The sequence below is a fragment of the Prenolepis imparis genome, unplaced genomic scaffold (genome assembly GCF_030444845.1).
Source record: "Prenolepis imparis isolate NDT839.2.m4 unplaced genomic scaffold, iyPreImpa1.0 SCAF_6, whole genome shotgun sequence".
Taxonomy (NCBI): Eukaryota; Metazoa; Arthropoda; class Insecta; order Hymenoptera; family Formicidae; genus Prenolepis; species Prenolepis imparis.
In genome coordinates, this window is record NW_028141164.1 from 11,988,478 (window position 1) to 12,015,277 (window position 26,800).

General features: G+C 30.9%; 1 protein-coding gene across 10 annotated transcripts in view; it reads right to left on the bottom strand.

Moving 5' to 3' along the window:
• Positions 1 to 26,800, bottom strand: part of C3g (C3G guanyl-nucleotide exchange factor) — a 93,863-nt gene that overhangs the window by 15,473 nt on the left and 51,590 nt on the right. For all 10 annotated transcript variants that reach the window (XM_083040228.1, XM_083040227.1, XM_083040220.1 and 7 more), the window contains 2 exons: positions 831 to 1,254; positions 165 to 389 (listed from right to left, as the gene is read on the bottom strand). In XM_083040228.1, coding sequence (XP_082896354.1) covers positions 165 to 389; positions 831 to 1,254 — 649 coding nt within the window. The remainder of the gene's footprint in view (positions 1 to 164; positions 390 to 830; positions 1,255 to 26,800) is intronic.

Here is a 26,800-nt window from a genome sequence, read left to right on the forward strand (position 1 = left end):
TACACTGTCCTTCTATTTATAATGCATTTATAGTGACTTACATCAGTTTCAATAATCGCTTCTAATATGTTGATTTTGATGACGTGATGGCGTAGGAACTATTTTTCTCTTTTTTATTCGCTACTTTGCATTGAAATTCCATTTGTTTTATCGCTGTAAATTACCTATTACTATTCGCAACAGACGCGGGTTTCTGCTTGTTGGCGATCTTCTCGTGCGCCAGGGCCACTAGATTTTTCACCGCCTCCTCGACCAGGCCGATAACGTGCGTCACGTTCTCGGTGTCCAGGGCGGAGGATTGATCACCGTGCAGCAATACATCATCACAAAGTTTCAGCAATTGCGCTAACGCTTGGTACACCTGATTCGTGGCGGATCCCAATGTGGAGCTGCAACCAAATTCCAGAATATAAGATTAGCAGAAAAAAAATAGAAATCAATTCCGTGCTAATTTCAATTCAACTTATGTCTCTTTCTGTCATTAAAAAATCGCAATGACGTTCATTACAAAATGTACACCAATGGATGAACAATTCTTCCATAAGAGCTTATCGAATTTCTCTCCAAATATTTTTCTAAATTTATTCTGAATCTATCTGATATAAAAAGGTTGCAAAACAGAAGCTAGGAAGCTAGCTATGAATTATAATAAATTAATTATAATATAAATAACATATATTATATTACAGTATATAAATTAAATTATAAATTATATAAATTATATAAATTATATAAATTATAAATTAATTATAATATATATATTAAATAATAATTATAATATATAAATTAATTATAATCAATTATTAGATAAGATTTGACTTTATTTCCACCTGTTGTCGTAGAGCAGGTAGGACTTCAACGCGTTGTGTATCGTGGTGACGGTATCAAGGACGATCGTGCCGTTCCCGGGCAGCATCTCGAGCTTCTTCTTGGACACGACATCCCGAAAGTGGAGCAGCGCCAGCTGGACCTGCCGCACGTGGATGTGCAGATCACGTAGGGGATTCTTGTCCAGAGTGTTGCCGGAATCGTTGCAACCCGAGGCGTTCTTGTCCCGCGGCGTCCGCGGTGACGAGGGCGAGGCGGCCCTCGTACCCGTCCCGCTGCCTCCGCCGCCTCCGCCGCCCCCGCCGCCGCTTCCGCTTCCGGGGGAACGCATGTGGGAGAGCTTCTCCAGAAAGTCCTCCTTGAAGGAGCGCGCACGACGCGCTAGTTTGCCGCCGCGCGCCTTCCCGCTTGAGCGCTCCTCGACTTCTGCAACAGAGAGCACATTTGATGGGTCAGTTGTTGATTAGAAAGATAATTTTATAGTCTTAATTTTACTCTGCCTAATCTTCTATGCAATTCAAGATGTCAAGACAATCTATTTTATGTTATAAAAATATTTTTAGATAATTGTTTTACATATACATATAATGATTTTCCAAAAATAATTTATTATTTAAAAATATTTTATTTATATAATATTTAATTAATAAATAATTTTATATAAACATTTTATAAAAATTATTTTTAAAAAATAGTTATATATAAATATACATATATATTATAGTAATATATAATTAAGTAACATAAGTATTACATTTTCTAAAACTATTTTTATGCAATAAAAATCGATTGTCCTGCTATGGTGAACTACATAATATAAATAATTTATTACATTATATACATATATACTATATAAATATATATAATAATATAATAATAAAATATAATAAATTATTTTTAGAAAATTGTTATATACATACACACACAATATTGATTTTGATAGTTTCTTAGAGCATCTTCTTATTCTTATAAATAATTCTTATGTCTTAACAATTAGTTTTTTTCTCGATTTTTTTTTCATATACCTATTCATCTTCTCATATGAGGTTTTTAAATACTGGATTAACATTAAGTCAAGCTTCGCCCTCCTTCCAATACAAATCTAATTTGTCTGCCAAATGATTCGAACATCTAATTCTGGATTTCAGTATTTAATTAGTACTTAATTAGCACTTAATTTTGAAATAGATTAGACTTTATTTGGCGCTAAGAGATGAGGGAAAAGCTAATTTAATAGGAGTTGTCTCTCTTATCTTCACTCCATTTTAATTCCGTTTATTGTTACGTATAAAGTTTAACGAAACTGTGTTTTAATGCAATGTGTTTTACGAAGACATGACATAAATATTTTAAATACGAGATGTTATATTTTGAGTTTTATCTCACGGATATTTTTAGTAGCATTTGTATATATACTTATTTTATATATATATTTTAACGTTGCAACTTTTACTGTCTTGCATTAGATATGTGTACATACATACATCATTTATTTGCTCGAGCTTGTAATTTAATATCATTTTATTTGCGAAAATCTCTTATCGTAAAAACAATATTTTTTTGTTTTTCATATCTCCGTTTTAATCTGCGATTCGTATAGCCATACCTGTAAACGAATTTAATTCGGAGATGAAAGATAAAAAAAAAATACTAGCATACGAGAATATTTTCCGCATATTTATTTATTTTATTATTTCTTTTTTTAAATATGATATGATGCACGCGCGTTTTTTTCCCTCTAGATTAAATGCATCGCGTTGGGCGAATGGGATTAAAATCTTGCGAACTTTTTTCGATATACATAACTTGGCAGTCTAGCGAGCTTAGAGCTTTCGAAAACTCTTTTTGATATGCGAAATGAAATACGGGGTGATTTTCATCTGCTATAACAAAAAATTTCGGAAAATTCAATTTGTTTGAGCAAGGTCTTTAGATATAAAAAATATATATCAGTTATCTCTCGTATTATTTTCTTAATCATTTTATTAAAAACTTGTAAGATCTCTTCTACCTTGTCATTTTTTACTATATATATATTTTTTGAATATGATTAATAAATAGCTTAAATTAAGTAATATTAATTAAGAATAAAATATATATTGTGTTGAATATTGAAATATTTAGAAATATTTGATTTTAAATATATTTAATTTGAATAAACTTTAATAAAAATAATTTATAAGTTAAAATGAATATTAGAGATTGAAAGCTCAAAAAATTAATAAATATATTAATTGAAAATCATTATGTGTCATAATAAAAATCTCAGAAAATTCAAAAATCTGGTTCAGCAAGTCCCTTATTATACATAAAAAATATATATCAGCTGTATCTCGTATTATTTTCTAAATTCCATTAAAAACTTGCAAACTCTCTTCTATCTTGCGTATGCCATTTTTCGCTTAATCCTCCAATTGTTCAGCGTTCCTTCCCAAATAAAGAAATGTAGAAACGTAGAAACTTGCCACGTGTTGTTCAACACAGATCGTTTATCGTGTGACGCAAGCGACATACGCGAAAAAACAATCTTGTCCGGGATATGCAAGGTTTTTTACGATGCAGGCAATATTTTTCCGGGGTACCACATCTGGAACTTCACCGCGGGATGAAAGTTATACACTGTCAGAGCCCTCGGTGCACACGTGCACGCGACGAGGGACTATTGCATACTATGCTAGCTATAGCTTTTCTCTCTCTTCTCCAGCAGCTTTTTCCATCCGGGTGTGCTAAATGCCATGCCGTGCACTTGAATTAAAACGAAAACGGCCGAGGCCCGGCAACCGGTGCGCCGGACGTGTAATGCGTCTGCGGTGTTATAGAGCTAGATCTAAGTACCTGGGGGAAACGTTTCCTCCTCCCCCCCTTTACTTTTCCTGGCCCTGGCAAGGGTACCCTACCTCTTGTTCTTTTTTTTTTTCTTCGTCCGCGTCGCGAATCGACAATCGATATATAATGGCCCACCCCTTTACGTTATGTGCACGTAGGACCGTAATGTAGGAGATTTTTCGCCTCTTCGGAAATTTATCCGGTGAAGTAGCTAATGAAATGTTAGCGGCGAGTGTGTAAAATAGGAAATAGCCTTATGTATCGAACTGTTTGCGAGAAGGTAGGAGGGAAAAGTCTACGGTATTTTGTTCTACACGAAATACGACGGTCGAAGATGCTTTTTCAGGATGATGCTGCGCGTAAAACGAGCGAAAATAATCGTCAATCTCTGAGCAGTGTTTATAATTATACGTACAATATATATTTAAAAAATCAAATTTACAAAAATTAATAAATGTATAGATTTTTTAAATTTTTAAAAAATTTAATTAATAAACCAATAAAATAATCAATCAAATCAATTAAAAATTGAAAATAAAATATTATATTGAGTGGAATATTGAAAAATTTAATATTACATATAAATTTAATTTAAATAAATTTAAAAAAATAATTTATAAGTTAAAATGAATATCAGAGATAATTGGAAAATCAAAAGAATAATAAATATTAATTGAAAATAATTACTTAATGATGAAAAGAAAATATAAAATGATTATAAATGATTATATATTTCAGGATGATGCTGCGCGTAAAACGAGTGAAAATAATCGTCAATTTCTGAGCAGTGTTTATAATTATACGTACAATATATATTTAAAAAATCAAATTTACAAAAATATATATATATAGATTTTTAAATTTATATTTAAAATATTAATATTAAAAAATTTTAATTAATAAATCAATAAAATAATGTTAAAAATTGAAAATCAAATATTATATTGAGCGGAATATTGAAAAATTTAATTTAAATAAATTAAAAAAAATAATTTATAAATTAAAATGAATATCAGAGATAATTGGAAAATCAAGAGAATAATAAATATTCATTGAGAATAATTATTTATTGATAAAAAGAAAAAGTAAAATGACTAGGAAAAAAATCTATATTATATATATAGATTAAATATAGACGCAAATTTAGTTGTCGAAGTTTTTCCCAACAACTTGAATAACTTTCTTCATCGGTGAGCATCGATCGTTCGGTTTACAATATAAACTATCGCGGCAATATTTTTCCACGCTATATCATTGTGCACTCTCGATATGCATCCCCGAACCACAGGGCTATTTCGTCGGGCACCAAAAGTAATGGAAGCGATAAACATCGTCAGAATGAACTTTGCGAATTTATTACGCCGCATAAATTTCTCCCCCCGGAACTTCGTTGTTTCGCGTGAGGTGTCGCTTTTCTGGACAAAGGAGACTCGAGGAAGGTGGCTTAGGTGGAGATTACAGCGTCCCGTGAAGTAAAAAAAAAAAAAAAAGATTCAGCTATATCGCAGAACTTTAAAAATGTATGCCGCTGATGCAGAATTTTTTCTTTTTAACGAAGAGATTATATAGATCATGTAATATCGCTGTAGAGTTTCCAACAGCTGTAAGAGATTCCAACTTGGAGTAGAAAAATTCTCCAACCTTTCAACTTGAAGAAACGGCTGTTGGAATTATAAGTAATTAGAGAGGTTTCCTCTTGTGCGAGATGCAATTTAATGCACTCGCTGCCGGCTGCAGGGGAGACGAGCATATAGGTATATACATATAGGCCGATAAATCAGGTTCTATTCACGAATCCGGCCTGAAATCTCAATCAGACGTGATTTGCGCCAAAGGCACAAGGCATACATTCGACAAGCCGATAGAGATAATGGAGATGAGAACACACACACAGAGAGAGGAGGGATACGGGCGAGAGAGAGGCGATGAAACACGCCGGCAGACAGGAGAGATGCAAATTGCCATGATTGACTGTATTCGACTCCCGCATGCGTTATCCGTGAGAATACATGGAAGAGAGAATGCGGTGTAAAATCACGGCACGCGACGCGGTTGTTTGCAAATCTGCGGAATTATTTCGATCGTACAGTCGGCCTGATATTGCGGAAATCGTTTTGACAGATCGCAACGGAGTCATCTGGCCCTTCGATCTCGTCATGTGGCGGTCAGTAATTTTCATTCCCCTCTTACTGAAATTACTTTCACCCCTTTGCTTCCTTTTTTTCTATATTTCTTTCCATCAATAATATTTTCAATTAATTTATTATTCTTTCGAGCTTCCAATTATCTTTACATTTATTTATATTATAATATCATTTTAATTTATATAATAATTATTAAAATAAATTATATAAATAATTTATTTTAATATTTATTTCGATTTATAAACTAATTTGTAATATTAAAATTTATTCAAATTAAATTTATTTAATTATTAAAATTAAATTGTTCAATATTCCACTTATTATAATATAATATTTTATTTTCAATTTATATTATTTAATATTATTATATTTATTTATTTATTAAATTAAAAAAAAATTAATTATCTCATATAACGATCATTTAATTCATTATTCAATTATGCATTACTTAAATTAATAATTTCTAATTTATCATTTCTTTACAGAAATTTTAAGAAATAAAAACTTGAAAGAAATAAAGACAATTTCTTTCCTTTCAAATAGTATAAATTAGTTTAACATCCCCTTGCTTCGTGATATCTGTCTGCTGATATTCGAGGCTGACAGATGCTTCGCACATTAAAAAAAAAAAAATTTAAATTGCAAAACAGAATTATTAATATATACACTGATGGTGATTCTAATCTGTGGTATGAATAAAAATGCGACGCTTAGTATATCTTAAACATATTTCAACTAAATGTCTGCGTGTTTGTTTTCATAATTAATTATACTAAAAGAATAATAAATACTTTCGACTACGATAAAAATGTTCAGCACAAATAATTCTTCTCGAGATATAAACATAATTTTTATACAACCATTTAAATCTTAGAAATTACTAAATCCACTAGTAAAATAGTATTATTTATGAATATATTAATCAAGAAATAAATCTATTAAAAATGATACTCTATCTCTATGCAAAGATATATTGTGTGTGTAAGCTTGTACGTGTAAGCTTGTAGACTAATCGAACATTACATTGATCTGATTGATACCATCACGGATCTGTCGTGGCAGGAAGCGATACATTGTTTGACAACGTATTTGCCAGCAAAATTGTATTGATTCACGATAGAACGGCGGGTTCTCGCATAATAGCAAATACAGCAATCCGCAGAACGTGATCAAGTGCGATTAGAGTGCGCGAATATGTGCTCCGCGAAACTTTATGACGATGGAAATGGTCGCATTTATGAATATCTCCCGCAGATGCAAACATTTCGATATTAACGCGTATTAGCCACGCGCAAATCTATATACTAATATATAATATATATATATAACCACGTTAATGTGTCTACGACAAAATATTTATCTTATTATGTATCAGTAATATATTGTACGTGTATATTGTGTGTACAATTTTTTATATATCAATTATATTAATATACACGAAGAATATTTTACAAATTACATATGAAAAATAGAAGCCCTTTCGCAGCATTTATTATAAAGCTGGAATATAACGATATTAAGATGTTTATTATAAAAATTGTAAATATTACACATTTGTTCTATAGTCTTCTGTTTATTAAACGTGATTATGTAGGTATTATTAGTTTGTGCATGAAAATATTTGAATAATTACAATATACTCTCCTTTGTAAAATATAATGCATATATAATATTAATTAAAAACATTGTGATTTCTCTTTACAAGTCAATATGTTTCACGATTACAAAAAATATATTGCAATTTTTACTATAACATTTTCTCTCGTGTATGTGAGCTTTTTAACGAGCTCGCGTGTATTTCATCGTAAAATAACGCCATTATATTCCCGACGCATTTCACAATAGAACGTAATCCCTTGAAACTGCATAAAAAATGGCTTGTGAAAAAATATGGGGAAAAATATTTTATACAAAAAAAAACCTTACATTTTTTTTAATCTTACAAAATTCGCTCCAGCAACCACGTCGTTCATGTAACTCTGTAATATCCTTTCTCGATCGCGACACGCGAAGGGAATAGCTGTTAAAACAGGGTAAATAAAGCGCCCATCGGCAATGGGTCTTCACCCCCTTTTATCGATCACCGCGTTGCTCGGGATGTAAACCCACGGGAACCGCGCTTTTAAGCGGAACGCCTTTTCCTTCCTCCCTTTCCCTTTCATCCCAAAATGCGATTGAGAATCGCGAAACGGATGTATTCTATATAATACCACCGCGAACTTTGTGGTGATATACGAAAGGTGCCTCAGAGATTCCATACGCATTTATGAACTGTCAAACTCACAAACGCGTTCTCCATCTCTCCCTTTCTCTCTCTTACGCATTATGCGCCCTATATATGATTGTGTTGGGCGAAGCTGGAGCGATGAATAGTTACACGATTAAAGGGAAAGTTATTGTCCAGCTACCCCCCTCTAAGAGAGAAAGAGATAACTCGCTGCACTCCGAGGAGAGATGCTAATATCGCCGAAACACTTCCTCTATACCTTATTCGGTTAATTACTCGTCTGACGTTCGAGGATCAGGGTTGGCCGGAAAAGTCCAGTAAGTGGAAAAAAATGGTAAATTCCGGTTTTTACCGTCTCGGACTTTTTTATCCAATGGAATAAACTGGCAAAAACGATAAAAATGATTACATTAAAATATATTTATATAATTTTATGAAAAAATATGCGTTTGCTTTAATTAATAAACCATATTAATCACTATGATTGAAAAAATAAGAGAAATATAAAATCTTCTTTAATTCAAATTAATATATAAAATACATTTTTTTAAACTTTAAAGATATAAAAAATTTTTTTATTTATTTTATTGTTTTTATTAGAAAGTACCAGTTTTTGCCGGTTTTTTCCGGAAAATACCGGTTTTTACCACTGGCATGGACTATATCCAAAAAATGTGGAATTTTGCCAACCCTGCCGAGGATCAGAGAGTGACGTCACCGTTGAAAATCTTTCCCCACAAAAATGTCTCCCGAATTTATTTTTCACCGAGTAATGAATGTTTAATTCAATCCATGAGCGTCCGCAGGATTTTTTCCATGGATATAATTGAAATTTGTTTGTTTTTTTTTAATTAAAAGTTTTTTGTTCTTTTGTTATTTTTATTTTTTTATATTAAATGTGCAAGTAAATTCCAGTGTTTGTTCAAAGGGAGAGCAAATGCTTAATTTTTTTGCCCCTTCCTCTGCGGACATTCATGTATATATTCTCGATTTTTTCGTAAAATAGAAAATAGCTTATGTCCTAATGTAAGAAGATACGACCGAAAATTATATCGCCCGGATCAGATATGTACATCGTTTGTGATAAATTGCGATTAATGCGTATCATTCTGGATGAATTACTGCGGGGACAAGTGTAATTTTCGAAACATATGTGTTGCGCATCTCTCCCGCGGATTTGGCTAATCCTTTTAATTTATCGCGACAGTAAATCGAAACGATCTCGCGACTAATCTCGCAGATTAAGCTACATACATAGTCTCCCTCAAGACCTAAATGAGCTTGGGAATCCTAGGATTCCATGTATAAGTTCGAGCTCGGAAAGTCTATTATCTTAAAACGCATATGATTATGTTAATTTTTCTACAAAATATATGTAATTAATGAAAAGATTTCACATTTAAAAATTGCGCAGCTAGATAATCTAGGACGAGAAAAGTGATATCTGAATTTGGAGAAGAAGATAAAAATTTCTCGAAATATTAATAAAAAAAAAAATAGAGCGATCGACGTGAATTAGTCAGATAATTCGATGTGAACGAGGCGAAGCTGGACAGAAGGTCAGAGGATTCGAATTAATTAACCATTACGAGAGCTAATGATGTCCGTGCAAATGCTAAATAGCGTCGAAATTCGCGTTTACACGGTTCTCCAGCGAGAAAGAGAGAGAGAGAGAGAGTTGGCCGGATGAGATTTATATGGATGCGGTATTAGCTCGCGGCCAGTAAACAACGGTAAACTCGGACATAATTGTTTTATGGAAATCTCGCGGATTTACATAGCGGTGCTCCTCTCCTCTTCTTTCTCCGTTTGCAGCTAATTAGCCTGTGTATGACACTTCCGCGTGTCTTAACTTAAGGTCCATTTATTTACTACTGTTCCGTAATCATGTTATAGCGTGTCGAAAATCATGCGACATAAAAAAGTCTCGCAAAAAAGCGAAAAATGCCGATATATAGATATGCAGAAATAAACGCGATTTTTTTTTACACACCGTGTCACTCGCATTCGACAGAGTACACTTGCGAAATATATTTCGAAATATATATACTCCATTTTCGATCCTTGAATTAATAAATAGCTGTTGAAACTTTGATCACTTGTCGCGGAATCCATTTTCCATATGTGAAAATGTATTTTTTAAATCATATTATTAAATTGTATCAATGTAATGTATTTTAATGGAGCCGAATGGAAAAGATAAAGCAGTTTCATTGATCCGCTTTATGAAAATCAAAGTGTTCCCTGATGTAAAAAAAAAAAGCTCCTTTGATTTCAATAAAACACTGAGTTCACTTGAATCACTACACATTTTTATGATTATTAATAATAAAAAGATAGAAAAATATTGTCGAGGCGTCTCCTAAATTTACTCTTTTATCCCTTTAACTAAAAAAGAAATGTACCTTGTTATCCCTTCGACTAAAAAATTTATGATTTCTCGCGTTTAATGTCAAAGTTCAACATATAATTGATGATGCAGATTCAACATGACATATAATTATGTTACAAGGATTTTAAGACGCGATTATTGAAATCATTTGTGTCTAATATATATATTATATTATATATAATATAATAATTTATTATTTATATTTTTATATTATATATTACATACATACACAGAGAATTTTCTTTTAGAATTTACCCTAAAAATCATGGTAATCGTGGGACAATATGGTATAAAAAGAATTTTAAAAATATGTTTGATTAATTTTACCGTATTTTTAGTAAAATTAATCAAACATATTTTGTATTTTATTGTAATAGATATTATTATTATTTTGTATTGTGATAAATATTAATCAGAGAAATTCTCATAAAATTCTTTCCATGCTATATTGTCTCACAATTACCATGATTTTCATTATAAATTCTAAGACAGAAATCTCTGTGTATTAATGTATATTATATATTACATACATATATCAATATATAATTATTAAAGCATCAATTATTCTATAACCATCCGATCTGTCAGTGACATTTTGTTCATCAAGTACTTCGCTGGTAAAAAAAAAAAGAAAAGAAGAAAAAAATTTGCGCATTGTCGGACTTAACGGGCGATTTCGTGCGTTACTCTCGATAGGGATGGACGATTCCGCGTTAACGGTTCCACTTGGTGAAAAATGAGGAGCGCGTGCAGCGGCCGGCTTTCGTTCGGATCCGTTGATTACGCGCAAACGGTTCGTTAAAGCTTTTAATGATTCGTCCGTGGGATTCGGCGAGGATGAGCGATGCGCAATCAAAGCGGATGAGGGATATATTTTTTTTTTGTGAATTTTAGTCGAGTCTCGATATTCGACTCCTGTGTGCGCGTACTAGAGAGCCCTCGAAATGTTTAATCTACGGTTGTGCGAGCCCGTAGATTTCCACTAATAATGAGAAAAATCCGCGCGAACATGAGAAATGTCCGATATTGCTTAAGATCTTTTTATATATAAAACAACAATATTGTATTTCAAATACATATCATATATAGTTAGCATGAGAAATAAAGATTTCGAAAATGTGAAACTCGTGAGAGAAAGATTAAACATAACTGGTATAAAAACAGCAGGAATCTAGCGGATAGAAAAATAAAATACGGTGTTTTTTTTTTCAATTTATATTTTTATATTAAAATATTATAAAATAAAAAAACAATGAAATTGTTCAAGAAAATTTAGTTTATAAATTTAAATGTATTTATAGTTTTGTGCAAAAAAGTTGTTTTTTTAATTCTTTCCGTTAATCAAATATAATAAGTTAAAAATAAAAATATAAAAATTCCAATTTTGTATTCTATATATTGAATCTTGGCTCCAATCATGCAAGCACAAATGAATGGAATGTCATTATTGCTGTTTTATTTCAATATTTTTTACAATTTTTTTTATTTTATCGATTTTATCGATTTAATATGATTTTATATGATTTAAAAAATATTTTTGTAACAAAAACCATTTGACTATTTCTTCAAAACTAAAATTGTTCACAAATTTTATGATAAATCTTATTTCTCGATTCGCTAAATACAACTCCATGAGTCAAGAGTGAATCATGATTTCACAGCTATCTAAATAAAGATCTCTCCAAGTGAGTAAGTAAAATTCGAAAATAAAGTTTAAGACTCATTAATTTCGATATATATACAAGATAATAAAAAAATTGTAGAATTCCTCACTCCTCGCGTAAATCCAATATTTGTCGCAACGATTGAACTCAGAGTTTCTGCAAGAGTTTCATCGTCGTTCGTGTCAGATGCAACAAACGCTCGACTCGACTCGTAAACGACTCAGGCAACGAGAAAAATCCGTATACGGTAAATCCGTCAAAACTGACGGACGGAATATTAAGAATCGCGTGGAAAAGTAATTTCCAGACGAGCGATTAAGAAAGTGCCGAACCCGATGAATGATTGCTGACGTAATAAAGGGCGAAAATCTCCCGCTCCGCGGCGGATAAAATTGATATTGCCTCGGCAATAGAGGGAGGCAAGGAAAATTGATATTAACCATCCAGGAGAGAGATACAGAGAGCTGGGGGGCGCATTAAAGGATCTCGCGGACGACGGACACACCCGTGATGTGGAGGCCACTTCGCTCGAGTAAAGCTAATAATTGCCTCCCGAAAATTGATTATCCGCGAGTTCGTTAACGGCGGCGGCAACTAATGGATCCCAGATTATTGACGGGGGCGGAATGTGATCGCGCGGATCCGGGGAGGCTCGTAAAAAAATTCGAGGGGTGAAGGTAATCTCGTATGAATGAAAAAACGCGGTCTGGATTGCTAAAGCCAGTGATGTAATCCCTGGAAAAATATATATGTATATATACACGCGCAGTGTTAAGCAAATTACGCTTCGAGCAAAGTACGGGTACAGGATGAGGGTGTAATACTTCATTTTTACAGTATATATGCTAAACTCGAGATATTTGAATAAGTATACGATACAAGTAGATTAAAAATATAATGAGATTAAAATTAGAGATTTTGCTCTATAAAATGTTATAATATCCCTTTTTTTATATTTACGATAAAAAAATATCACGATAAAATCAGTATTATATTAATAAGCTGATAATTATATTATTATATATAATTAGATTGTATTATATATGTAATAATATAATTATATTATATTATTATAGATAATTAGATATTATTATATTATGTATATAAGATATGTACATGTGTGTGTATATAATTTATATTAATATATAGTGACAATTATATTATTTATAAATTGATTATATAATTTAAGAATTGATAATTATGTAATTTATAAATTGTCTGCATAAAAAAAGGGCAATTTGTTTGATTGACAAGTTATATAAGAACAAAATTTATGTGATCATCGTGTTCATCGCATATGTGTATATATAACGGGCAACGCAATATACGATGCTCTTATCGCGGTTTGCGGTTATGGGTACCTAATGCGATTTTACAGTGAGTAGCACATAACACCTAGTACGTATTTTACGGATGTCCGACCAAACCAAATCAGTGTTCGTTCTAATCCGACCGAAATAACCCGGTAATTGTTGGCGAAATCGATGATGCCATTATGGCAGTAATAACGAATTTTGAAATATATGCAAAAAATATACATAAATATATCTATACACATACACATGACATTTTATGAATGTAAAAATAATGAATATGTATATAAAAATCCACATCATATTCTAAAAATAAGAGTGTCACCATATATCTTTTTAAAATTGTCAAATATATTTGATGGAATTTTATTTCGTCATTAAGCCTCTCTCTTTATACTATTTCTCTTTTTCTCCCTCTCTCTCCTTTCTTTATTTAGTATTTCTATTTTTTCAAATATTCTATCATTTAAATTTCTTTGATTTATAAATAGCATAATTAATATACGATTCAAGTCGAGTGCAATTTAAAAATAAAACTATAATAATAATTTAAAAAGGCTCTGATATATAAGTACAAATTCAGGTATGGAAAGGACTGATAAGAGCCAAGCGCAGATTTTTTATTAGGCGCAACAAACTTATTTTTAAAATACTTCGATAATTATATTGACGATATAATTAATTACAGTATAATTAAAGAATATAATTATATAATTATTTTAAAAACAAGTTTGCTGCGCCTAACATCTGCACTCAACTCTTATTATCCCTTTCTTTCCTACCTGAAATTATATTTAAAAAGAAAAATCGCAAACACATCACTTTGAAACTATCTATCCTTTAGAGATCAGAAAGATATTTATACACGTTGGACTCTCGTAACCGCCTTTAAACTTTTCACATATCGATTTTTTTATTTCCGTCCTCTATGCTTCTCTCGAATGGGTATTCTTTCACCCCATTTTTTTCCCTACATCGAGTCATTAAATTATCCTCCGTCACTCCGACGCGCCATTCAACTATATATCCGGCTAATTTTGCGAATGTTACACTTCCGTGTGCGCGCAAAGTCAGATTTCCGCCGTCCGGCCGATTAGAACAGGTCAGTCCGCATATATATGTATGTTTACGCGTCCCGGGCGCGACCCGGGCGAATTAATTTTCCGAGAGATATATCTACGCGCGCGCGCGTGTATATATCTCCCGCAGAGTCGCATGCGGTTCGCACGGGCGCGTTCCGCGACACGAGACCCACCCCGAAATAACCACCGGGAGGTTGTTGCACCGTTCCGCGATACACGGACCGTGAATGCACGTCCGCGGTTTTCAAAAAAATGCGCAGTCGGACGAACCCTTCCTTCGTGCCTGTGTTTCGATATGTATAAAATAAACTCCGATAAAATAACTCGCGACGACCCCCTAATCCTGCCGAAAAATAGCGGCTGTTATTGAAAGAAAATAGGTTGAGATATATACACAGTTAGAAAATGTGTGTTTTCTTGTTAAAAACGGTCCCCGTTAAAATTTTTGTGTTAAATATTTAACACATTCATGTGTTAATTTAACATATTGCTGTTATGTTAATTGGACTCAAATGTTAAATTATTAAAACAACTAAAAAAAAGTGTAAAAATAACACAATGTATATCTATTTTTAATTTTACACAATAAATATGTTCCGTATTATTAGTGACAAGATTTATCTGTTAAAATTTACAGAAAAAAAATGTTAATTTTACTTTATAATATAAGTGGGGGTGATAAAATGTAAAATTAACAATTTTTTTAGTTAATTTTTACATTAAAACTATGTTAATTTTACACAAAATTTGTTTTAAGTTTATTTGAAGTTTGCATTTATTTTATGTTAAAATATTAACACAATATTCGTGTCACCATTTAACATATCCGTATTATGTTAAATTAACACAAAAATTTCTGTGGACCGTTTGGGACAGGTGATATTTGTTAAATTTAACACAAATTTTTCAACTGTGTATATATATAAAGTATTTAAAGCAATTATATTGCTATTCTCTATGTTTAGAAAATTAATTTTATTTCAGACTCTTGTCTAAATTTATATCTCTTAATCACGTCATTAATAATATAAAATAAGAAAATAATAATGTAATCTGTCAAATGCATATCCTGATACATTATATATATTTATCTGATATTTTTTATACAATATATTTCTTGAGAAAAATCACTTTTTCGAATTATAATACACAGAGAGAATTATTTTCTTAGAATTTGGTCTGAAAATCATGGTAATCGTAGGATAATATGATATAAGAAGAGAATTTCTTTGATTAATATTTATCACAATAAAAATAATAATATCTATTACAATAAAATATAAAACATGTTTGTTTAATTTTACTATGCAGTTTAGTAAAATTAATCAAACATTTTATATTTTATTGTGATAAATATTAATCAGAGAAATTGTCATAAAATTCTTTCCATATCATATATTGTCCCACGATTACAATGATTTTCAGGGTAAATTCTAAGAGAAAATTCTCTCAGTGTACATGCAAAATATATTGTGTAAAAAATATATTATCATAGATATAAATATATATATAATGTATCAGGATACATTTGACGGATGACAAATTATATCACTTCTTTCTCATTCTATGATTAATATTTTTTACCATTAAGAGAGATAAATTTAGACAAGAATCTGAAATAAATCTTTTATACATAGAATATCAATATCAATATCAATATTCCTGTAATATTTTGCCGATGTAATTATTAAGATAATATAATTTTTTTATATGCAATATATGATAAGAGATGTCTGAGTTTTATGTTATCGATAAAGTGACATAAGAGCCAATGAATCATGCGGAGTGAACATCGTAAAATTATCGCTGGGGGAAATCATGAAATTTCATCACGTACTCGGGATCATTATACCATGCTGTTAAGCACTTGCAGTTGCGTGTGAATCAGGCTTAAAAGTTCTTGAGACAGAGAGAGCAGCGATGAGGGATATGAAGAAGCGTATACCCGGAGCTTAAAGAGCTTTCGAAATAGCTTAAACGCCGAAAGAGGATTATTCCAAGATGGTGGCTTCGGACAACGAACTAAATTTAGTAAGCGAGGCCGAAACCGGCGGCCAAAATACGACGGAAACTCTGCGAAAGGCACTCTCGAACGGAGATTTCTCGGTTTGGAAGTATAATTACGTCACGCCATTATCGCAATATAATTTTAGACTGTAATAATTAGTGCAATATTTATAATAATTAAGGTTGGTAGATGTTGAGGATCGCCAGTAAATGAATAAAAATTATTAAACTCCTTTTTTCTCTCGACCAAACTGGCAAATGTATTTCTTAATTACAATCACAACGTTTCGACCTTTATTTTTTGCTCCTTATCAAGTGATTTACGTAATTATAATCGTAGGAGAATACTCCTTATGTCAAATTGCTATACGTCAAACATATTAGGCAGATTTTAAGCAAGCAGTTGCTTACGTTGTGATTGTAATTAAGAAATACATTTGCCAGTTTGGTCGAGAGAAAAAAGGAGTTTAATAATTTATAATAATTAATAACTCTGTGTACGTGTATTGTATTAATCATATATAAATATCTAATATAAATAATTAATTATACACATATCATATGATAAAATTGCTTATACACAGAGAGAATTTTCTCTTAGAATTTACCCTGAAAATCGTAGGACAATATGATATGGAAAGAATTTTAAAAATATGTTTGATTAATTTTACCATACTTTTAGTAAAATTAATCAAACCTATTTTATATTTTATTGCGATAGATATTATTTTTTATTGTGATAAATATTAATCAGAGAAATTCTCATAAAATTCTTTCCATACCATATTGTCCCACGATTACCATGATTTTTAGGGTAAATTCTAAGAGAAAATTCTCTTTGTGTACATGATATGAACATATTATTTAACGAATAAATAAAAAAAATAAATTTATAATAAGTAAAGAAAGGCCCCATATAAATATTTGTTACAAGTCCAATAAAATATATTATTATATATATTACATTAAATATATTATTATATTATGTCATTTATATTATATATATTATATTATTTTATTATCTATTATTTATATATTATATAATTTTATTTAATTGTATAATATATTTATTAGAATCTCATATCGAGCTCTCAATCGAATAGGAACTTCTCTTCAATCTCATATCGGAGAAATTCACATTTCTCGCGGGCGTAAAGTAGATCTAAGATCTTCGCGACCGCTTTCACGGTTAATTAACATTTGGCGAGCCAGCAGCGCGAGAAGATAACGTGGAAATGCGCAATGATCGTCGCGCTTTCTCAAGCGAGGCGACCATTCCGCTTGCATTTCGCTTGCGACGATGCAATTACGGGGGCTTTAACGTCCGTGGAATACTGCGGGCCGTTTCCAGTTGGAAATTTCATGGTCCGACGATGATATTAGTGGGCACCGGTCGATGGGGCGCGATAATGTCGTTTCCCCCCGAATTAAGAGGGAGAATCGATGTGTTCGATCGCGCACAAGTCTCCCTCTTATAATGGCTCTCTCTCTCTCTCTCTCTCTCTCTCTCTCTCTCTCTCTCTCTCTCTCTCTCTCTCGAAATTTGGTAAAGCCTCACGAAGATTCACCGGAAGCGCCGATAAAAAATGGGACCCTCGATAAGAATCGCGACATTTAATGCTTATTGCGATTGCGCACGCGAATTGGAAAGAACTCGGCAATTAGATCGTATCTAATCTAATCTTAATTGAAAGAGCTCTGCGAGAAGAATATTCAATATGTGAAAGAGAGATAAATATATATTTCGAGTAAATAATAATAAATAGTGGAATGTATCGATACTAACAATAAGCATAATGTATATAATATAATATATAATATATATTTTATTAGATTCTTGCCAACAAATATTTTTCGATTTTTCTTTATTAATTTGCATCACATTTCTATTAATTTTTTCCATGTATTCAAAACTTTTGCGATTACATTTTTTTATATATACATTTGTGCAAATAATAATAAATAGTGGAATGTATCGATACTAACAATAAGCATAATGTATATAATATATATTTTATTAGATTCTTGCCAACAAATATTTTTCGATTTTTCTTTATTAATTTGCATCACATTTCTATTTATTTTTTCCATGTATTCAAAACTTTTGCGATTATATTTTTTTATATATATTTGTGCAAAATAATATGCGCGGAGATAAAAGAAAATAATTAACAATCCACTTTGTAGACTGAAATTGACATTGAAAAGAGAGTGCACAACTGCTTTGTTGCCGAATATTGATATCGCGATTCGATTATTCCTTATATTTTCTTCTTAAGATATTAAGTTTTTGATGGGACAAGCTTTTCGGCCATCACGGAGAATCCAGTAATGGAAAAGTAATTAAAGAAAAATAATGAAAGTGGCTTTTGTGCGACTAGTTTTCGCGATGCGACTTGTTCTTCGAATTTACTGCGCGAAAATCATTATCGCGAAATTAATTGTGAGTACGGTCTAATGGAAAAGTAAGAGTTTTAATGCGACAAACAGTGTAATCAATTCAATTTACAGGACAAGTTCGCATAAGGCTAAGTCGAACTTCTGTATGTGTGTATGTGTGTTTCAGCGCGGAAAATCAAATTACGAGATCTCATAATAACGCGGTACAGATAAAAGCGTGTCGAGAGAGAGAAAGAGAAAGAGAGACGCATTGAACAAGCATTTCGTGATGAAATTTATGCGAAATGTCCTATGGGGAATATTTCAGGTAATTACGCTGACTAGTCACACGAGGCAATGGATATTGTCATAATTCGAGAACAAAGCTGATTTTAACGAGATGCGCGACGCGAATGCATACGTTGATCTCGCTTCGATATTAATATTTTCGAATTCGTCAGTCTTTTAAATTCATTTAAACGCAATTCGCATATTTATGTATATCTCTCGTTATAAGCACAGAGAGAGAAAGAGAGAGTTGCGAGTTCGGTTCTCATTAAAGTATGTAATATATATTTGCGATTCAGCGAGTTATATTACAGCAACGGTTGTAATAATGCGCATCGCGTTTCATTCCACGTTTTTTTAAAATACGCTAAATATAAATGATGATGCTTAGAATTCCGCGAAAAACCCGCGTAATCAAAAAGCATACAGTCGTTGTAAAAGCTTATTCATTACGCACGAATAATTTATGTGCTCAAATATAGAGACGCCAAAAGGAAAAATAAATTTCATGTTCTTCAATATTTATTATATATATAATATATAATATTATATATATAATAAATATTAAATATATATAAATATATATGTATATTTAGCAGAATGGTAGATAAGACTTTGTAAAAAAATTACATTTTTTATCTATCCAGAGAATATTTTTCATGTAATAATAGTAATTAGTATTGGACTTTTTACGTCAATTTTAATTATTTTAATTATTTTTTTATCTCACTACACAGAGAAAATTTTCTCTTAGAATTTACCCTGAAAATCATGATAATCGTGGGACAATATGGTATGGAAAGAATTTTAAAAATATGTTTGATTAATTTTACTATATAGTTAGTAAATTTTACTATACTTTTAATAAAATTAATCAAATATATTTTATATTTTATTGTAATAAATATTTTTTATTGTGATAAATATTAATCAGAGAAATTGCATAAAATTCTTTCCGTACCATAATTGTCCCACGATTACCATGATTTTCAGAGGGTAAATTCTAAGAGAAAATTCTCCTTGTGTACATATTACTTTATACAAATATATACAAAAAATATAATTGCAAAAATTATGAATACATAAATAGAATATATATATGTATATATTGTATAGATAAAACTTTGTAAAAAAATTTAAAAAATTTTATATTCATCCAAAGAACTATTTCCATGTAGAAATAAAATATAATTTATAATATAGTATTTTTTCGCGAATAATACACTTCAAATAATTTGAATAATATTCTGTTGGATATTAAAAGAATTTTGATTTTCTTCAAATTTATACCCCGAGTAAGATGTTGATTTTCGGTTCATCTTATTATATAGACTCGAAAGTGGTATTCATCGACGATTCTCATAAACATCAGACATGGCGCCGTCTGGTCCGGAGCAATCGGTCGAAGCGAATCTGCAGACGAATCGCAAAAATGCGGACGGAAATGCTCCGCGTTGCGATAGAGGGATTGATTTTCGAAGCGCGACGCGATTGCGAGAGCATCCGCCGATATACTTTTCCCCGGGATGTAAACAGTAGGATCCATTAAGGGTTCAGAGCTCCACCCTTACAATGTTTGTGAACCGTCGGAAGAGAATACGGCCTCAAAACGAAGGACACAAGCGGATAAAGACACGAGATATGAGAAAGAGAGCGGGAGTTTTCCTCTCTTCAAATATCGCCAATCAATATAGACACTCATTCTCGACGGTGGTATTGCATTTCCGCTAGTATCGTATTTAATGCAAATAATGAAAAATGTATCTTGTTGAAAAAATGAGTATTTAATGCGAATAATGAAATGTTGATCTCGTTAAAAAAAATTGAATCAATTACAATTTTGCTAAATTATTTAACACATTCATAGGGTGATTCTAAATGAATGCAAAAAAATTTAGATAATTTAGATGATTCTTAAGGGGGGATCTTTCATATAAACATACTCCTATATTCCTCCCTGAAGAATTACAATCTTCCAAAGAGAAAGGTGAAGATTAGATTTTTATTTTTTCTCTCAAATTTTTTGTTTCATTTTTTACAATTTTACAACATCAATTGCTTGCTTTTTTAGTCTAAAATTCAACTTCTCGTAACTCGAAATCTATGCCATTTAGTACCGTGCTATGCATAATAATGTATTTTAATTTTTTTCTTTCAAACTATTGATTTTACCAAAAATAATAAAAAATAAAAATTTCTAAAAGAATCAAGTTTTTTAAGGCATATTTTTAAATGATCACGTTTCGACCCGTTCTAAAAAGTTCTAATAAAAAATTGAAAAAGGATTGCTAGTTTCATTCCCATATAACGATACGGGAGGATTAAAAAAATATTAATAAGTATCCTTTTCACTTAAGGGGGGAACCTGGTTTAGGAGGCTGAAAAATACATAATTTTTAGAATTTATTTTCTCAGCTAAAATAAAATCAATTAATTCCAAATTTTAGGCACAGTTTATTATACATTTAAATTATGTAAAATAATTTTTTTATTAAAAAATATTAAAGTTTTATTTAAAAAATAAAACTATATTGATAGCGCCCTTTTTTCACTGTGTACAACCTAGCGATCGTAATTTTTGTCTGAAACAAAAAAACCAATTCATTTCTTTAATGTTATATTATTACCTTCTATTTAAACTAAAAAAATTAAATAAAAGCAAAAATTGAAAAACTTTTACAACTTTAAAGAAAGAAGTTACAATTTTCACGAAAAAATTGCGACTTTTCTTTACAAAAAAAATAATCTAATTTAACTTTTCTCAAAAATATTTTAGTTTAAATAGAAGGTAATAATATAACATTAAAGAAATGAATTGGTTTTTTTGTTTCAGACAAAAATTACGATCGCTAGGTTGTACACAGTGAAAAATGGGCGGCGCTATCAATATAGCTTTATTTTGTAAATAAAACTTCAATATTTTTTAATAAAAAAATTATTTTACATAATTTAAATGTATAATAAACTGTGCCTAAAATTTGGAATTAATTGGTTTTATTTTAGCTGAGAAAAAAAATTCTAAAAACTATGTAATTTTCAGCCTCCTATAAACCAGGTTCCCCCCTTAATATAGAAAATGTCTACCAAATGTCATTTTTTAACTTATCCAAAATTTGAGAAAAAAAATAAAAACCTAATTTTCACCTCTCCTTTTGAAGGAATGTAACTCCCTAGAGAAGGATATATGTATATTTATATACATATACATAAGAATATATGTATATGTATATAATGTATATGTATATACATAAGAATATATGTATATTTATATATGATTAATTTTTAACAAAGAATCTCCGAAAATTTTTCACATTTATTTAGAATCACCCTATATATTCTTAAGGTGTATTAAGGGAGGAATTGCTATCCTACTATATAAACAAGAATAATAAAAAAAAAATTCTGGTTATATTGTTCTAGTATGAGATAGCTCTATCTCTGCGATATGAAACAGTGGAATATTCGCGGAGTATTCTTTCCTCGCTCAAAGGCAGCCGGAAACTGCTTGGCTACGTCTCGTCGATGTACTCGACGCCAGAAACAGTGGATTCATTAAAAGGCAAACTCAACCTTCGCGATATTGAAAGAGGCAAGAGACGAGGGAACCGAGCGCCGTCACTTGAGAGAAATGCCTAATAACGAACTGTCTCTGCGCATCCAGGTAACACAGGATACGACATCTCGAGTCTTAATTATAGAGAATTTCAAAGAGCTTATAAAAAATCCATGCTATATACAGAGCTACATCATTATTTGTAATTAATAAGAACTCTAGTTTCCGTAAATCGCTTTTGAGGAAATATTAATTCATCACGTATAATGTCAAATTTCAAGAAAGAGAGGATGGATATCTCTTATTTCATGCTTCTCTCTTTAAATTATTATTCTATGCAGAGAGAATTTACATTTAAAAGAATTTATATTTCTATCAGCAAGACACGAGACTTTCGGTCGATTAAATTTTCTCCTATCAACGTTACATGCGTACACAAGCAGATTGACGACAATAGCAAATTTACGTTGACATTTTGCGGTTTATGTACATCCTTTATGCACGTCAGAGATACGAGCGTTGAGATATATAAGCTTTGTCTTTCGTCGCGCGAATTTTTCGCATAAAATCACGTTATATGTGAAAGTGACACATGTAATCATGCAGAGAATGAGCTTCGTAATAATTTTACATTAGAGAACAAAAATACAAACGCTATGCTGCAACAATTCATATTTCAGCGTGCAAATCGGAAATGGCAAAATAATTGCGCATGTTTATGCAGAGATTATTATCATTGCAAATGCCGCACGTTTCGTTAGTTTAATATTAATTAACAAACATGATTATTATACAAATATACGAAAATGTTCGCGGGTTATCACATATTAGAAATACTATATAAGCCTCATTAATTTATTACCAAATAATAAATATTATTAAATATAGATGTTTAATATAATAAACATACATGAAAGAGTCGCGTTGCTATTAATTTTTTGCGTTATTTTTTAAAGAAAGATATTTAATAATATTTATTTTATATTAATTCTAATAATATTTATACTAATTTATATTTATTATTTTATTATTTATATTTATATTTTAATTTTAATTTTTATATTATAATTTATATTTATATTTATTATTTATATTTATTCTAATAATTTTTATTTCATATTAATATTAGTGGACACGTTCTCATATATATATATATATATATATATATATATATATACTTTGCAGATTCAAGAGAAATATTTTTCTCTCCATTCGCAAATTTCGCGGAAATATTTTCCAGCTGACGACGATTTATGTTTAACGACTGGTATCTATCTTTATCCGGTGGCGGTCTCGACATACCAAAGTTCCTTCGCCGTTCATGGATTTATGCATGTGTTAACGATTGACATAATAACGTGACACGTGTGCGAAGCATGTGGTCTAGACACAAGAGAGAGAGAGAGAGAGAGAGAGAGAGAGAAAGTGACCCCGCCCATATTCTACGACCTGAAAAACCGGGATCGCTGGTTAACCAACTTCCGAAAGGATCACTCACTCGCGAGCGATAACAGAAGAAGGGTCCTTACAGCGATTTAAAAATAAAGTCAAGGGCGTGTAAGAATTTTAAATTGCGCGATTGATGTCACTCCGAAGCAATTCTTTTTTATCACATGTCCAACGTGTGACTATTGAAATTAAAAAAGTTTAAAAGTTTTTTACGCGCGAACCAATATACTTATTATCTTTATTTCTCGAGACATAAAATAAGATATTTTTATATAGCTTTTCTAAAAAAAGGAATTATACCGGGTGTCTCATTTTAAAGGACCCACTCAAATATCTCAGAAACACTGCGTTAAATCGAAAAATGTTTCCTACAAAAGTTGTAGGGTTTCGAGGGGGACATAACATAGTAATATTCATATGACCTTGGGCGGCGCCTCCAAGGTCAAGTGAAGGTGAGAATGAATTTTGAAAAGAAGAAAAAATATTAGGAAAATAGAAAAATGCTTCAGATAAAAGTTGTTCAAATTAATTAGTAGAAAAAGATGTTATAATAAAAAATATGGGTTTCCATTTAAAAAATACCCCTCGAAACCCTACAACTTTTGTAGGAAACATTTTTCGATTTAACGCAGTGTTTCTGACAATGAGATATTTGAGTGGGTCCTTTAAAATGGGATACCTGGTATAGTTTCCCTCTCAATAATGCAACGCTAAAAAAAATCTAACTTTGCATAATTAGAGAGTAGTAGATCTTAATAATGAAACAATTTTTTGTTAATGCTAAAAAATAGTTTTAGGGGAGAAAATAACTCTTAAAAAAAATCGGTTCGTCATAAATTACAATCTACTACTCTATAATTATGCAAAATTTCAGACCTTCTTTTGAATTTTTCAAATGTCCCTTGTCAGAATAAAATTGTCAAACTTGCGCGTCAAAAATTTTTCGCTTTCAGTCATTTCTACTTTCTAATATAATAATATGTAATTAAACAACATGACCAAGATAAAGCGTGCTCCGTATCAAGACTCCGTAAAGAGATTCAAAAGTTCGGGAATTAATTTTCTCGATTAAAGTGGAACTTTTTCATTTGCATATCTGATGAATGCATTAAGTAACTGCTTCATTAGCCAACATAACTGTCAGGTATTACGGAAACAGGGACGGCTTTTGGATAAAGCTCGCAATTCTCGCGGCGAAACAATAATTACGCGATGAAATAATGATAGATGCCGAAAACAATCTGATAAACAAAGTTTCGACACAAAACGTATTCCATTAACGCGGTGTAACTTTGAACATTAATTCGATCGAGATCGTTCAATGAGGTGGCGGCGTGATTTGCATATCTGATCACCTCGTTTAATTAATAAAACGTTGAACGATACACGTCACGTTAAAACGCGAACTCTGCAACAGTTTTATCATAATGAGATTTATCGCCTCCGGACAACGTCGTTTTATTTTATCCGGCATAAGCGTAATGCCGCGATCAAAAACTGCAAGCGGATTAATTTCTCAGATGCATGCACAAGATGAGTTCCGCGTATATTAAATGATATAATATATAAGAGAGACAACGACCGAGACACGCAAAGTGAATATATATTTCCGGAAATATTAATATATAAAAAATGTAATTGAACAAGTTATTTTAAAATAACACATCTTTTGAATATACAAAATGGATCAGGAATGGTTATAGTAAAATAAATTAATTAAAAAATAATTAAAAAATATTAAATAAATATAAAAAATATTATAAAAAAATATATAATAAAAAAATTATTCGAATAAAAATACATTAAAAATGCAAATTGAATCTTTATAGACGAGATTTTATTTTCGAAAACTGATGTAACATATTTACGCTTTTCTAAGCTTGAATTTTGTCTAATAACTTTGTCATTTCGTGATGTCATTAATATTTTTGACGATATTTTACACGCCTCATCTTGCACATGTTTATTGATTATTTAAAATTCGCTATATTACATTAACATCTTTCATTGTCTTTTAATAAAAGATCGAGTAAAAGATATTTCATAGAGATATCGAAATATCTATAATACATTTTATTACTTCAAAATTGGCACAATTTTTCCAATAATACGAGTATTTAGATTATTATTGATTCAAAGTATATAGAAATTAAAATTGATACGAAAATCTGTATAGCTACTTTTCTGTGATGACACACATCATATAGTTATTTAAAGAAGATTATCATAAAATTAGAAGTATTTAGACATGACATCAGAAAATCGTCATCGCAGTAGATACGCTAATAATCCCGCCTGTTTGTCTTTAAGAATGTATATAAGTAATTAATCTATGACGCAATTTAATGTCGCAACACAGAATTTACGAGCAACAAGGCATCGAGACAGGTGCACTTGATATCTTGTTTTGTAGCCTTGATAATGAATTTCACGTAATATATCGTTGCTTTCGTGCAAAAAGGAGTTGCGAGAATATTTCAGCTCGTAATTTCATAAAAATTAAGTTAATTTTCATTATATGTTTAATATTATCCGAAATTTGTTTAGCGAATTTGTCTCTCTGTAATACGCGAGAGTAAAATGTAAAAGTTAAATGTAATGCTCTCTGTTTTCCTCATGAGAAAATTTTAAATACGAAATAAGCAATG